The sequence below is a fragment of the Simochromis diagramma genome, unplaced genomic scaffold (assembly GCF_900408965.1).
Source record: "Simochromis diagramma unplaced genomic scaffold, fSimDia1.1 OVJJ01000402.1, whole genome shotgun sequence".
NCBI classification, from domain to species: domain Eukaryota; kingdom Metazoa; phylum Chordata; class Actinopteri; order Cichliformes; family Cichlidae; genus Simochromis; species Simochromis diagramma.
The window spans coordinates 7,844,707-7,857,446 of NW_024386972.1; the positions used below are offsets into that span (position 1 = coordinate 7,844,707).

At 41.9% G+C, this 12,740-nt stretch overlaps 1 protein-coding gene across 1 annotated transcript in view; it reads left to right on the plus strand.

Annotated features, from left to right (window-relative positions):
* sdk2b (sidekick cell adhesion molecule 2b) overlaps positions 1-12,740 on the plus strand; it is a 267,154-nt gene that overhangs the window by 214,307 nt on the left and 40,107 nt on the right. The window contains 8 exon segments of the mRNA XM_040039067.1: positions 1,995-2,128; positions 4,765-4,876; positions 5,246-5,436; positions 7,107-7,190; positions 7,294-7,488; positions 9,219-9,335; positions 9,616-9,783; positions 10,174-10,276. Coding sequence (XP_039895001.1) covers positions 1,995-2,128; positions 4,765-4,876; positions 5,246-5,436; positions 7,107-7,190; positions 7,294-7,488; positions 9,219-9,335; positions 9,616-9,783; positions 10,174-10,276 — 1,104 coding nt within the window.

Consider the following 12,740-nt stretch of genomic DNA (forward strand, 5'->3'; position numbering starts at 1 on the left):
GTGCTTTGACATGCTCCTGAATGATCTTTGAGGGAAAATAAAGAACTTCAAAGATCACCTGATACGTTGCATTATCACAGAGAGAATGGGCTGCGTCGTCGAGGTCATTGGAAAGCTGTGGTTAGCAGTGCTAGCTTGTATATTTTGGTCTTTCATAAGTGGCAGGTAAAGAAGTTAAGCCCTGGATTGTGTCCCCGTTTTGGAAAGGTCCTGGGAAGCCACCCGGGATTCATTCGGTGCTTTGGACACTTCCGTTCTACCCGCATCCCTGAAGAGATCCATAATTCATGGCTGTGTGTCCAGGATGTCACCGCTCCAGCAAGCTAGCATTAAATATTTACCTCAGATCATAAGCCACAGCCATTGAGGCCTGCTTGTCCCTTTAGGAAGAGTGTTTTCAGTCTCAGCATGCATGAAGAATCCCAGATGAGCCCAGCGACTGGAGCTGCTTTAAGATGTTTGAAAATCAATCAGCTCCAAGATGCATCTCATAAGTCATCACGCTCTAAATGCTAACAGCACAGGTACCTCTATGCCACATGCACAGCATATTGCTCTCTCTGCTGTGTCAGATGGTTTTCCTGCCTCTGTGAAGCTTTTTCTTTTCTTTTTTTTTATGGGCGTGCACAGTTCTATATATTTTCTGTATTTGCTTGTGAGCACCATACTGTTGGCATCTTTTTTTGCTTGCTTTCTCATCAGCTCTCTTGCTCCCCTGATCATGCACAGCAGGTATTCCGATCCCCTACTGATGAGATGAAGGTGGGGATGGAGGAAAAAGTGGAAGGAGAAGTGGAGTGGGTTTGATTGGAGGAGGAGAAAAAGAGGAAATCATCAGCTGTGAAACAGAAATGTGTCTGAAATGTACACAACAGGGGTCGTAGTTTTTTTGTTGTTTTTTTTACACTTGTTTTTTATAACAAACAGCAAAAATTACACTATTTCTAGAATACATGATCAATGACTTGGGGAATAGTTTTTGTTTTTTATTGATGAACAGAGATTACAGTTAGAGGACAGTTTTAGCCCTGCTAATAGCCTGAAAAGTTTGAAGAGGACTCCAAAAGGCAGAATTTCCTAAAGTGTTACTTGTTTGTTCTTTGGGCTTTTTTGTAACAAATATACCGATTTTTATGTGTATTGTGTTTTCAGCTCAAACTTTATAATTTATAGCTTACTTGTAGTTTAGAAGTGTATCTATAAACAGCACATTACTAAGAACTACTTCTGGTGGGATGGAAAGAGAAAAAGAGAGATGAGGAATAGAAAAGTAAGTAGATGGATGTATGAAATCAGAGTAAAAGCGATATCTGGAGGAAGGCACCTAGTTGGAAATCTGTGTCAAGACTGAAGACAGGCACACATCACAGGAGGGTGGGGGTGGGCTCTCTCACTGGTGGCTATAGTAACGAAGAAAGGGAGGACTTGATAAAGCCAACATGACACCAGGTATTAGCGCCTATAGGCCTCCTGCTGAAAAATGGATCAGTGTTTATTTATTCAGGCATTACTAAAACAGGCAATAAGAAAGATGCTGTTGATCCCCGCCAAAAGCAGTTTGCTGCCAAAATGCTGGCCACATGAAGCAGAGTGTTATAAATAGCTAATTAAAAGCTTTGGGTTATTAAAAGCAAGGCTATCATATTTGTGAAGCGACTGCACAGAAGTTAAGACAGGAGAGAATGTCAATATTTCCGCTTTGCTCAGTCAGCGCTTACACATTGTTTACACATTGTAAATCGATATACCTAATGCTGCTTGAACAGTGTAATTAAAATGTTAAAATGTTTAATGCCTTCCTCAGCCACGAGATAAAGTGTGGACACAAAAGCAAACGTCAGACATGTTTAGTTTTAATTAGGCAGAGGGAGACGGCCTTAAAGTTTCTCTGTTTTTCTTTTTATAGAAGCTTTCTATGAACGTCTCACAGCTTTTTTCCTCCTCCTCATTGAATGAGCAGAGTGATTTTATATCTCTTTTCTTTTCCTGTTCAGTGCCATTACTTTGGACAACACACTGGTTATCTTGTCTACCGTGGCACCGGATGCCGGACGCTACTATGTGCAAGCTGTAAACGACAAGAATGGAGAGAACAAGACCAGCCAGCCCATCACCTTGTCAGTAGAAAGTGAGTAACCACATATATGTACGCTAATCAAGGCTTAATTGGAAACGCATTTAGGCGTTTCCGATTAAGCCTTTTTAAATACTGCATTACTTTTTAAATACTGCATTTTAAATACTGCAAAAACAGTATTTAAAATGGTATTACTGTCTTGCTATTAGTGTGTATAGTTTATAAAGATGTCATTCCAGGTTAGAACTGTATAATATAGTACATATAAAGTGGTACTGGTAAACTAAGCCCTGGATTTGGACACCCCTGGTTTACACCCTTCTGAGCTCTTCCACATCCACACCTAAGATTTTATGTTTACCTCAAACTGGCAAAAGGAGAAAAATGTCAAATTCGGTGTCCATCAGAACCAACTTTCAACTGTCTTGATGAGAGCTAGATGTATGAGTTATGACCCAGAGATCAAACAGTAGTCTTCAGGAGAAAAGCCCAAAGGCACCTCTTCAGGTCAGGAGTGTGACCTGGTGCGCCTTCCTGACCTGATGCGCTCATTCAACATTCATCCTCCAGGCAGAACATTGTGTGCACACTGAAAGCACGTTGAAAAGAGAGAAGTTCTTTGGTCACGCCATTAGTCTGTGTTGACCAGCTGACCCTCTTGACAGTTTAGGTTCCCCTTTTACTTCTTCCTCTTGACTAAAATGAAATTCAAGTTGAAGGCCTGCTTTAGAGACGATCCAGCGCATAAGTAAATTGCCGGCTTTAAGCAAGCGTTTTAACCCTCTCAAGACAGGCGTTGCAGATTTGCAACAGTTAAAAGCTAACAACCTGATTACCCTACATACATATTTTGTGAGGTTTTTTTACTCAGAAGTACCACTGCAGGTATTCTTTTGTGCATTAGCAACAAAAGCTTAATTTGAGCCTGAGAGGGTTAAAATACAGCAGTACTGGGAGTGTTCCAGAGATGCATAAAGAGACGAAGGAATATAGACAAAATCTGTCAGGTAAATTTTTTTAATTTACCTGATTATGTTTCCCATCACTGTGGGAGATTTAAGCTTAACTACCTGAGTCTGTACCAATACTCGCACGTTGCAACATACATAAACACACACGCCCACACACGAATACATGCACAAAGTAAGAGGAAGCTGTACGGACAGAGGCACAGGTAGATTGTTCTTCTGCCAAGTTAGTTAATATTCACAAGCATCCTTAGCTTGCATGACAAAAAAAACAAAAAAACACAGAATACACAAATCAAACCAATTCGGTCGGCTTCAGCTCAGCAGAGTGAAATATAAGAGGAAACCTAACAGACAGCATCTTATGACATGGTAGACTGGAGTTCATTATGGAAGTGAATGAGGAGGGTGAGGGTAAGATATTATAGTTGACAACACAAGGGAGCAAAAATAGCCTGTGGCACATGTTGAGAACAATGGCAGAGTTGATTATACAAGTGCTAGAACACACACACACACACACGCACACGCACGGGTTCAGGCTATACAGAGCACGTAGCAGGAGGTCTCGACTCAGCAGGTGTAATGGGAATACACGATTTATACGAATGCTCCTCACATATGCACACACATGTGCGCATGCATACACACATACAAGCAATCAGATACAGTCTGTTATGAAAGCCGGTATTTGGAGTTTGTGCATGTGTTTGACAGAGCGCTTGAATTTTGCATGTATGCATCACTTATTTGCTGCGGCAGCTGTTGCTGCAGTGATGCCTCTGACACTGTGAGCTTACCTGGGTCCGGCAGTAGTTGCCTAAGATTTGGCAAGGCCAAAGGACAAGGAAAGGTGGAGAGCAGGTGTCATGCTCAATTTACAATTTATGTACTCGGGATGAAGTTTTAAAAATTCATTATAATTTCAGCAAGGCTCCTCCTGTGTTTTTGTTCTTCTCTTTAAAAAAAAAAAAAGAAGATTTGTTTTCTCTGCAAGATAGTTGTTTGATATGGACATCATATCTTGTGATGTGTGTGTTTGTGTCTGTGCATGCATCTTAACACCCAAGACTGGTTAGATTGAGTCATGACAGTCCCTGTAGCTACATCTGACATGTGCGCCCACAAGCACACTTCCAGGGCATGATGGGATTGACGGATCAGTGTGAGTTTATCGCAGACGTGACACATCTCAAGCAGCACACACACACACACACACACACTGGGGTTTCCTTGCCATGAGCTGTGCCATAATGAACACACACACACTCAGACAAACTCACACAGAAATAAACAAGGATGAGCATAAAGTGTTGAAAATGTGGGCTCAGGCACATGTGGACACACGCGCACAACAGCCTCTTCGCTTCTTAAGCCTCATGTTAGTCAAACAGTATTTTTCTATCGCTGCTTCTGGTTCTCTGGCATATATCTTGTTATACACAGTGAGTGCACTGTCTCATCGTATCTGACCAATCTCTCTGTCAGAACTCAGATACAGTGCGTGCACTGGTCAGTTTCAATATTTCATGTCGATGAGCACCCACTGGGTGGAAATGAAATTTATAGGTCACTACAATCCAAAGAACCCAATGAAATCTCATCAGATTGTGCCTCTGTTAATTATATCCTATTCCCATCTATCAGGTTCATTGATCTTTGCTTAACATCTCCATGTTTTGTTGACATGTTTGTGTGGCGACCTGACTTTGTGTCTAGATGTTGGAGGTCCAGCAGATCCCATTGCCCCCACCATTATCATCCCTCCCAGGAACACCAGTGTGGTCACAGGCACATCAGAGGTCACGATGGAGTGTGTGGCCAATGCCAGGTAAAAATTCCTGGAAGTCCAGGGTTTCAAATGATTCGGTACAGTCCAAAATAGAGGATTTTATGGGGCTATTTTTCACAGTTGAAAAGAAAAATAGTCCCAGTGAAATGACCGTTGGTGATATATTGCTGCGTGTCAGGGGCAAAACTTAGAAAACTGGGCAAATAGAAACAAAAACATCTATGGTGCTAGATTCTAATGGTAAAGAGTCAGAAGCTAAATGTACTTCAGCTGTATAATTATAATTTGCTTATGTCTGCTTATGTGACATGTCACACTGTGAGGCTTTATGGGCTAGCACAAAACGAGCATTCTCACAGGGACATGGATGTTACAAACACATCTCACATCCTTCTTTCGTCTCACTAGACCTCTTATCAAGCTGAGTATCACATGGCGTAAGAACGGCGTGTTGGTGAACAGCGGTTTGAGTGACTTCAACCGCAGACTGACCATCCTGAGTCCTGTGGTGAGCGACGCCGGCTACTACGAGTGCGAGGCCATTCTGCGCAGCAGCAGCGTGCCTTCAGTCAGTGCTGGAGCTTATCTGCATGTCCTTGGTAAGAGCTAAAGGCTAAAATATGTTCCTGGCAGGGTCTTGTGTCTATTATTTTTGCGTATTAATATCACTTAGTACTTTTAGCTGTAATTTTTCCCAAAACTTGCACACTTCCAGGTGACAATATCTATTTATGAAACTCATTACCTCATAGTTTCACACCAGTTCACACATTTTTTTTCTTAGAGGACAAAAGCAATAAAAAAAACCATTCCCAGAATTTCATGTGAATGTCTGACTATTATAATGGTTCACAAAGTTTATATGACTGAGTGCCACTTAGGAACCCAGCAAATGATGGAAGGCCATATATAAAAATGCATATCAACCACTTTTAGGCTTCTTTTTTTTTTAAACAGATGCATTTGTCAGGTTTAGTTTGCAATGATCTGCTTAAAATTGAATAGAAACCCCGGTCTCGTCGAGCGCTACTTTGTCATAGCATAACACGAAGTGCGGAGAAACTAAACCCACAGTCGTGAATTCTTTCCTTTTCACACCCGCTGGCCACATAAAATATTTCCATGGGGCACCACTGGCCCGCAGGTAGCACTTTGAGAGCTCATGATCGATTACCTTGTAGGTTTACTCAGACACTGCATCACAAATACTATTTGAGTTTTTAGTGTTCAGTGCTGCCTGAGGACAGAAACACATTCGAGTGAAAGCACAGATATTAAGGAATTGCTCTCTCCTTGCTGCTTCAAAGTCAAGATAAGTTTGTCATTCTTCTCTCTCGTGCTTTGTTTGTTATTTGATATCAGTGTCTTTGCTTTTGCATTTTATACAACTTCAGTATTTGGAGCACATTACCATAATGTTTGTATTTCTATTTTTTGCCTGTTGGCCGTAAGGTTTAACATAGTTTTTAGGTGTTTATAACCTTTTTTTATTATGGTCAAGTTAAAGAACAGACTAATATTTTCAGTTTTGGTAGGTAGTTGTATGTACCTTCATATCAGCGTCTACGTGTAGCGACCCACATGCGTCACATATGTAGAAGTAAACTTGAGTGACTGTGCGAGCTTGATGCAAATATTCAGTCTCACTACATAAATGTGGTAAAAGCATGACTGTGAAGTTGTGAGGCAGTAAGGGGGAAGTGTTATTGATTTAAAAGGGAGAAAACTAATGGTTGGCCTCAAGAAATGGTTTAATAGCATTGCTTGAGTCACATTTATTCCATCTGACTGAAACACTTTGATGTTTTCAGGGTTATGATGTGATTCAAAGCACACGTGTGGAAGAGGGGGGGGGGCGCTTTTTCCACGATACTGCTAACTGAGCCTTTTCTCTACCCCCCCCCCCCCACCCCCCCCCCCCCCCCCCCCCCCCCCCCCCCCCCCCCCCCCCCCCCCCCCCCCCCCCCCCCCCCCCCCCCCCCCCCCCCCCACCCCACCCCCCCCCCCCCCCCACCCCACCCCCTCCCCCCCCCCCCCCCCCCCCCCCCCCCCCCCCCCCCCCCCACCCCCCCCCCCCTATAAGTTTGAAGGATAGCCTAACCATTACAGAATACCAATTACTCACTTCTATAATCAAACTAGTCTCACCGTGTTCTGCTGCGTTATCATATATTTGGCCCAAAATTCAATACGTTTAAAAGCAGAAATAACTTCTGCTTTAATCTCGCGTTGTTGTTTTTGTGTTTCACTAATGTGTCTGCTGTTTCAGAGCCACCACAGTTTATAAAGGAACCGGAGAAACACATCACAGCTGAGATGGAGAAGGTGGTTGACATTCCCTGTCAGGCACGGGGTGAGAGCTCGCTGGTATTACAATAAGAGAATGTAAAGTAAACCCTATCAGAGGAGAAATGTTTGAACTGAACCCCAAACTCTCACCCGCCCACCCTCTGCAGGAGTGCCCCAGCCAGACATTGTGTGGTACAAGGATGCTTTGCCTATCGACCCAGTGAGAACACCCAGGTACAGGGTGTTGGTGGGCGGCAGCCTCCAGGTCAACGGCCTACTGCCTGATGACACCGGCATGTTCCAGTGCTTTGCCCGAAATTCAGCCGGAGAAGTTCAGACCAACACATACCTGGCTGTTACAAGTAAGTGCTCCAACAGCTTTTCAAGGAATTACTTCACCCAGATAATTGCTACTATTAAACATGTTGTAAAGTGCTGAATTTGAGCTAAACATTCACTTTTTCTTTTACTGAAATGTGTTAAATATTCATGCAGCTCTGCTAAGCTTCAGCTTTAGAAATGTCAAAGCGTAGTATTTTAAAAATGGAATCATTTCAGAATACTGAAAGCAGGTTGACTCTTGCATAGAATGGTTATAAATGGATGTATGGATTTACTCTCTGCAATTCAAGTAAAAAAGCTAAATTTGTGATTATAAAGACAAGTTAAGTCTTTATTTTCATTTAAAAAAGAAAATGACATCATGGTACCAAACAAAGCAGTGACCTGTGTATGACTGGGCTAGTAATGGCCAATCTCCCAGGACAAATGCGAAAAATGCAGTGCGAAAAGTGAAGTAGGGTTTTGCTGTAAATGAGCGTGTGAGCTCAAGGGCCCTACGCTGAGTGAATAAAAGTCCAAATAAAAAAAAAAAAGTGACAGTCTGTTAAACAAACTGCTGCACTCTTGGTTCTCTGCCTTTGGAAAACGAACTAATTCTCATCACACAAGAACCTGACTTACTGTAAACACTGCAAGAAACACTCAACTTGGGACATGAAATATAGATGAAAACCACAAACAAAACTTTGGTTACAGGAAAAAAAAAAACACAGAGATGCATCTTTTTTTTTCTGTAGTAGTGGCATTTTTGTCTCGTACTAAGAAATCCGATACCTAGGCAGTGAAGAAAAACACTTTAGATGTGCACTACGTCTGACAGCAGAGTTGTGATTGCGGCGTCGCTGTCAGTTGACAATATTGCAGAAGGGAAGCTTCCCTATATAAACTAACAATTAGGCCAACAACGATTAAGTTTACATTACTGTGGAAAGGCGAAACATTAATCACGTTTGCTGCTAAACTGTAATCACCTAAATGATGGGAATTTAGAAGTCTTTTTTTTCCCTGCGCTTCTGCCACTGTTGGTATTTGAAAATAACTGCTAATTTTACTCTCACTGTGCATCTGTTTGGCAAGTTTCTGACATCTAATTTTCTTCACTTTGTCTCAGTTCCTGCTGCCTTCGCTCCACGCCGTGCCGCGTTATCAGAATTCATAATATTCCGTCTCGCTAAATCACCCCTTCCATCCCTGTTTTTCTCTCCTCTTCTTCTCTCCCCCCTCCTTCTATGATCTCATCTTATCGTCTTCCTTTTTGTCAACACAATCATGTTTGTACTTCTCCTTCAGCCCTACTCCCTGTGTCCCGAGATTAGCAGCGCACCTATGACAACTCCCTACTCCTCCTTTCCTCTGGGAGTGATACAGTTTTCTGTCATCCTATAAAAGCTTTGATTTATTGCATATCATAAATACGGATTTTAGTTATCTACAAATTGCCTTCCTTTTCTGTCTACACTTCTTCTCCATTCATTTTCTTTTCCTTCCTTTCATATCCGCTATCTCTGCGGGTGCAAAAAATAGACCGGCAGCAGACAGTTATGGCACCGAGGTGAAGCCTGTGTCAATCCGTTTGGAATTAGGGGGACAAAGCATCGACTAAACACTGCAGCTGGCTGCTGCTTACAAGAAATACGTTTGAAGTGGGGCTTTGCCACAGACAGTTATTCTCTCACCTCTATAACCCTCTTACCCTCTCTCGTTACTGTACTGAGCTTCTTTTATTCAGTGTGTGTTTGTCTACCCTCAGGCATTGCCCCGAATATCACAGCTGGACCCTCTGATAGCACTGTGATCGACGGGATGTCAGTCATTCTGCACTGTGAGACCTCTGGAGCTCCAAGACCAGCTATCACCTGGCAAAAAGGTCTCTTTTACATGCATACTCGCACCACGAGGGATTGTGATGTCTGTTATCTGTAAAACATTGGGACCACAGTTTGCTGTGGCTTAACAAATAAAGCCTGATTTGATTCCTTTACTGGGATTTACCTTTTGCCATGTTTTTGTGTTTGCATTCCAATAGCAGATCAGGGAAGCAGCATCCTTGTTTTTGACAATCTGCTTTTCTCATTTTTTTTCCCTTCTGTTCTGTGTGACCCTTTTCTCTCTGCCTACCACTTCTGCTGTCCGTTCCCATATGCCAGGTGAGCGCGTGTTAGCCAGCGGTTCAGTCCAGCTGCCCCGGTTCACCCTGCTCGAATCAGGCAGCTTGCTCATCTCGCCTTCACACATCTCTGATGCCGGGACCTACACTTGCATGGCAAGCAACTCCAGGGGCATTGACGAGGCATCTGCTGACCTTGTTGTTTGGGGTAAGTGGGCTTTTAAAAACACATATACCTGATGTAATGTGTTGAAAAAGTCCTCACTTTGTGATAAAAACAGGAAATGAAAGAGTAGTGCAGTTTTACTGAGAGACGTGTTTAGCAGGAAACAAGGTTGTGCTGTATAATAACAAAGGAATGCTCAATTTCTAAATACAAAAGCATTCTTCTGTGCAAGTCTGGAGTCATCATTTTGGTGTTTTCTTCAAGAAGCCATCAAAAGACAAAAGACAAACCAGGAGCAAGTCATTTCGACTGAAATGAGTTTTCTGAAATTCATTTTTTTTTTACATTTTGTAGACCGTTTTCTCCTCTCTCACTTCCTTCATCTTTTTCTCCGTCTATCTCTTTCTTTTCTTCTTTATTTTGTGTCCACAGCTCGCACTCGGATTACCACCCCCCCACAGGACCAGAGCGTTATCAAAGGAACTAAAGCCATTATGAACTGTGGAGTCACACACGACCCAAGTGTGACAGTCAGGTAAGGGTCCATTTAGAAACACAGATTAATTAAGGCACAATGCACATTTATATACAACAGTTTCTACAGGCTGTTAGTAAAACTGATGTCACCTGAAAGCAGTAGATACTGTTACTCAAAAAAGGAGTCAAACATAGAATAGGCAGGTTAAAAGGGAGTCGTTCCCTTTTTTTCTTTTTCTTTTGTTTTTAATGAAAAAGGGCAAAATACAGCAAATCCAAAAGCGAAAAGTCAAACACTGAAAGCAAGCAAGCACCGGGAAGGAGCTAATGCATGCAAACAAGCAGGAGAAAAAGTGAAGAGAAGCAAAGTAAGTCGTGCGGTTTGTCTTCCTGATTAACCCGTCCCACGAAAGGTGAATACGTTTTACCCAAGCTAAGCTGTCATGTCTTATATCTGTGAGAGATACGGATTCGTAGCAGAGGGAACTTCATTCCTTGATTCATTTTTTTTCCTCCTGGCAGAAAACTGTTTCAAAGCCAGTTCAGTGTACTGTAGGCATTTGTATAGGGACCTTACCCTAAGACGTTACCTTGTAGGCAAGGTTTGAATTATTTCTATTTTCTCTTTATTTGCTCCTGAAACAGTTATACACGCTGTCAGGTTTGCAGCTGAGAGAAAATACCTGAAATTGTCTCAACTGGCACAAGAATACATCTAAGCAGCCCACTAATTTAATTAAAGTAAGCTCCACCTGTGCCTTAATGATGCGGCGTTGATTGGTAACCCTATTAATTTACACACTCACAGTTTGCAGCCAGCGTTTCCTTCAGACTTTAGCTGCCACAATTGTGTTTCTTTTAGCCATTGTTATATTTCTTTAATCTTCATTCCTTTTATGGTGGCTATAATAGTTTTCCTTGTGATCTCTAGACCTATATGTGTGTACAAATGTTCATCTGGGGCATGTCAGTGTGTGTCACAGATGCATTCTTCATTGTTTGGGGCAAAATTTTAAAAAAAACTTACTTATTTAGTAGGATATAACATTTTGGAAGAAACTTTTTTTTTAAATTAAAAACAACAACAACAAATCTGAAACTTTGCCAGCCCTATCCTCTAAATGTGCCAGTGCCCACGGTGTCCACAGATCAAAAAACCGAGTTTCAAATGTAGGAGTCACATCCTCAAAAGCTGCAGAATCTTTTTTAGTTCACGCCAGGAGAAAGATTCGACCAACACATACTGATCAGAAGACCCCAGAGACCCCAGAGACCTTTACTAATGAATGTGGGTGCCTGACCGTGCAGAGGAATCTTAACTTGACTTCTCAATTTGATGGCGATTTAGCATAAAAAAAAATATATCAAGGCTAGTTAAAAGGACCTGTTTAGAAGCTTTGCACCACTATCTGGATCACTTCTAAGGGACTCAGCCGTGTCTTCCTGGTGAAGAGAAGATTAAAATAGATTAACTCATCCTGAAACTCATCCTAACCTATTTTTATGTATTTCTTACATGTTTAATACCTAATAAATCTCTGCAGTTGAGCTTTTTGTTTTTAGATTGGCTAATAAAGACGCTTCATCCTCAGCTTGGTTGTGTATGTCATTTAGTACCCTTATTATCTTATTTTCACCACTACAATTCTGCTATAGGGAAGGGTTAAGGGTCGCACAAAAATAAATAAAAACATGCACTGAATTGCTGTTACTACAGAGAGGAAACCTGTGACCTAGACATACACCTACGCCTGTTAACCATGTTTGTCAGCCACCAGCATATACATATTTCTTTACATAAAGAGTCCCTCGCACAATACTTTACAGCTGCTGCCCAAACCAGCGCAACAAACAACCCTTCCACAGAAAATGTAGTGAACTCCGAGCATGTAGCTGACATCAGTAGTGATCAATAGTCCCTTTCTACTCGGAGGAGAAAGCTGCATTTGAAGCCACGTTTGCGCCGCGCAGTTTTGATGAGCGTGAATCGGTCGTTTGATATGCACCCGTCAGCCGCGATGATATGCGGGGCACCTGTGATGGTGAGTTTGAAGAGACAGGGGAGAGGAAGATGAAAAACCACACTAATGACATGTTTTTCTTAGATTGTGGTCGAATAAAAGAAAACCAAAACCTCAGTTTACTCTTTGCTTTACAGTCAAAAAGAGTTAACCTGCAATCTGAAGGTGACATACATATATATGTACCTGATAAGTTCCACTCTACAGCGGGTGGCAATTAAATTATCCAGCGTTAGCTTCTGGAAGTATGCTAGAAACGACTTTTGACAGATAATTTCATGGATTTAATTGAGCAATAAAGTGTAAAGAATGTGCTTAACGTGCAGTATGAGTGTGTGCGATTGGCGTGCAGGTGGTGAGTAATGCTATATTGTGACTAATCGTAATAATGGAAAAAACACAGAGGCTGGTGAATATCGCAGTTTCCTTTTTTTTAAAAATGTGTTTAAATTGATTGACTGATGCAGTGGAAGGAATGGATGCAGCAGATGATGATGACGT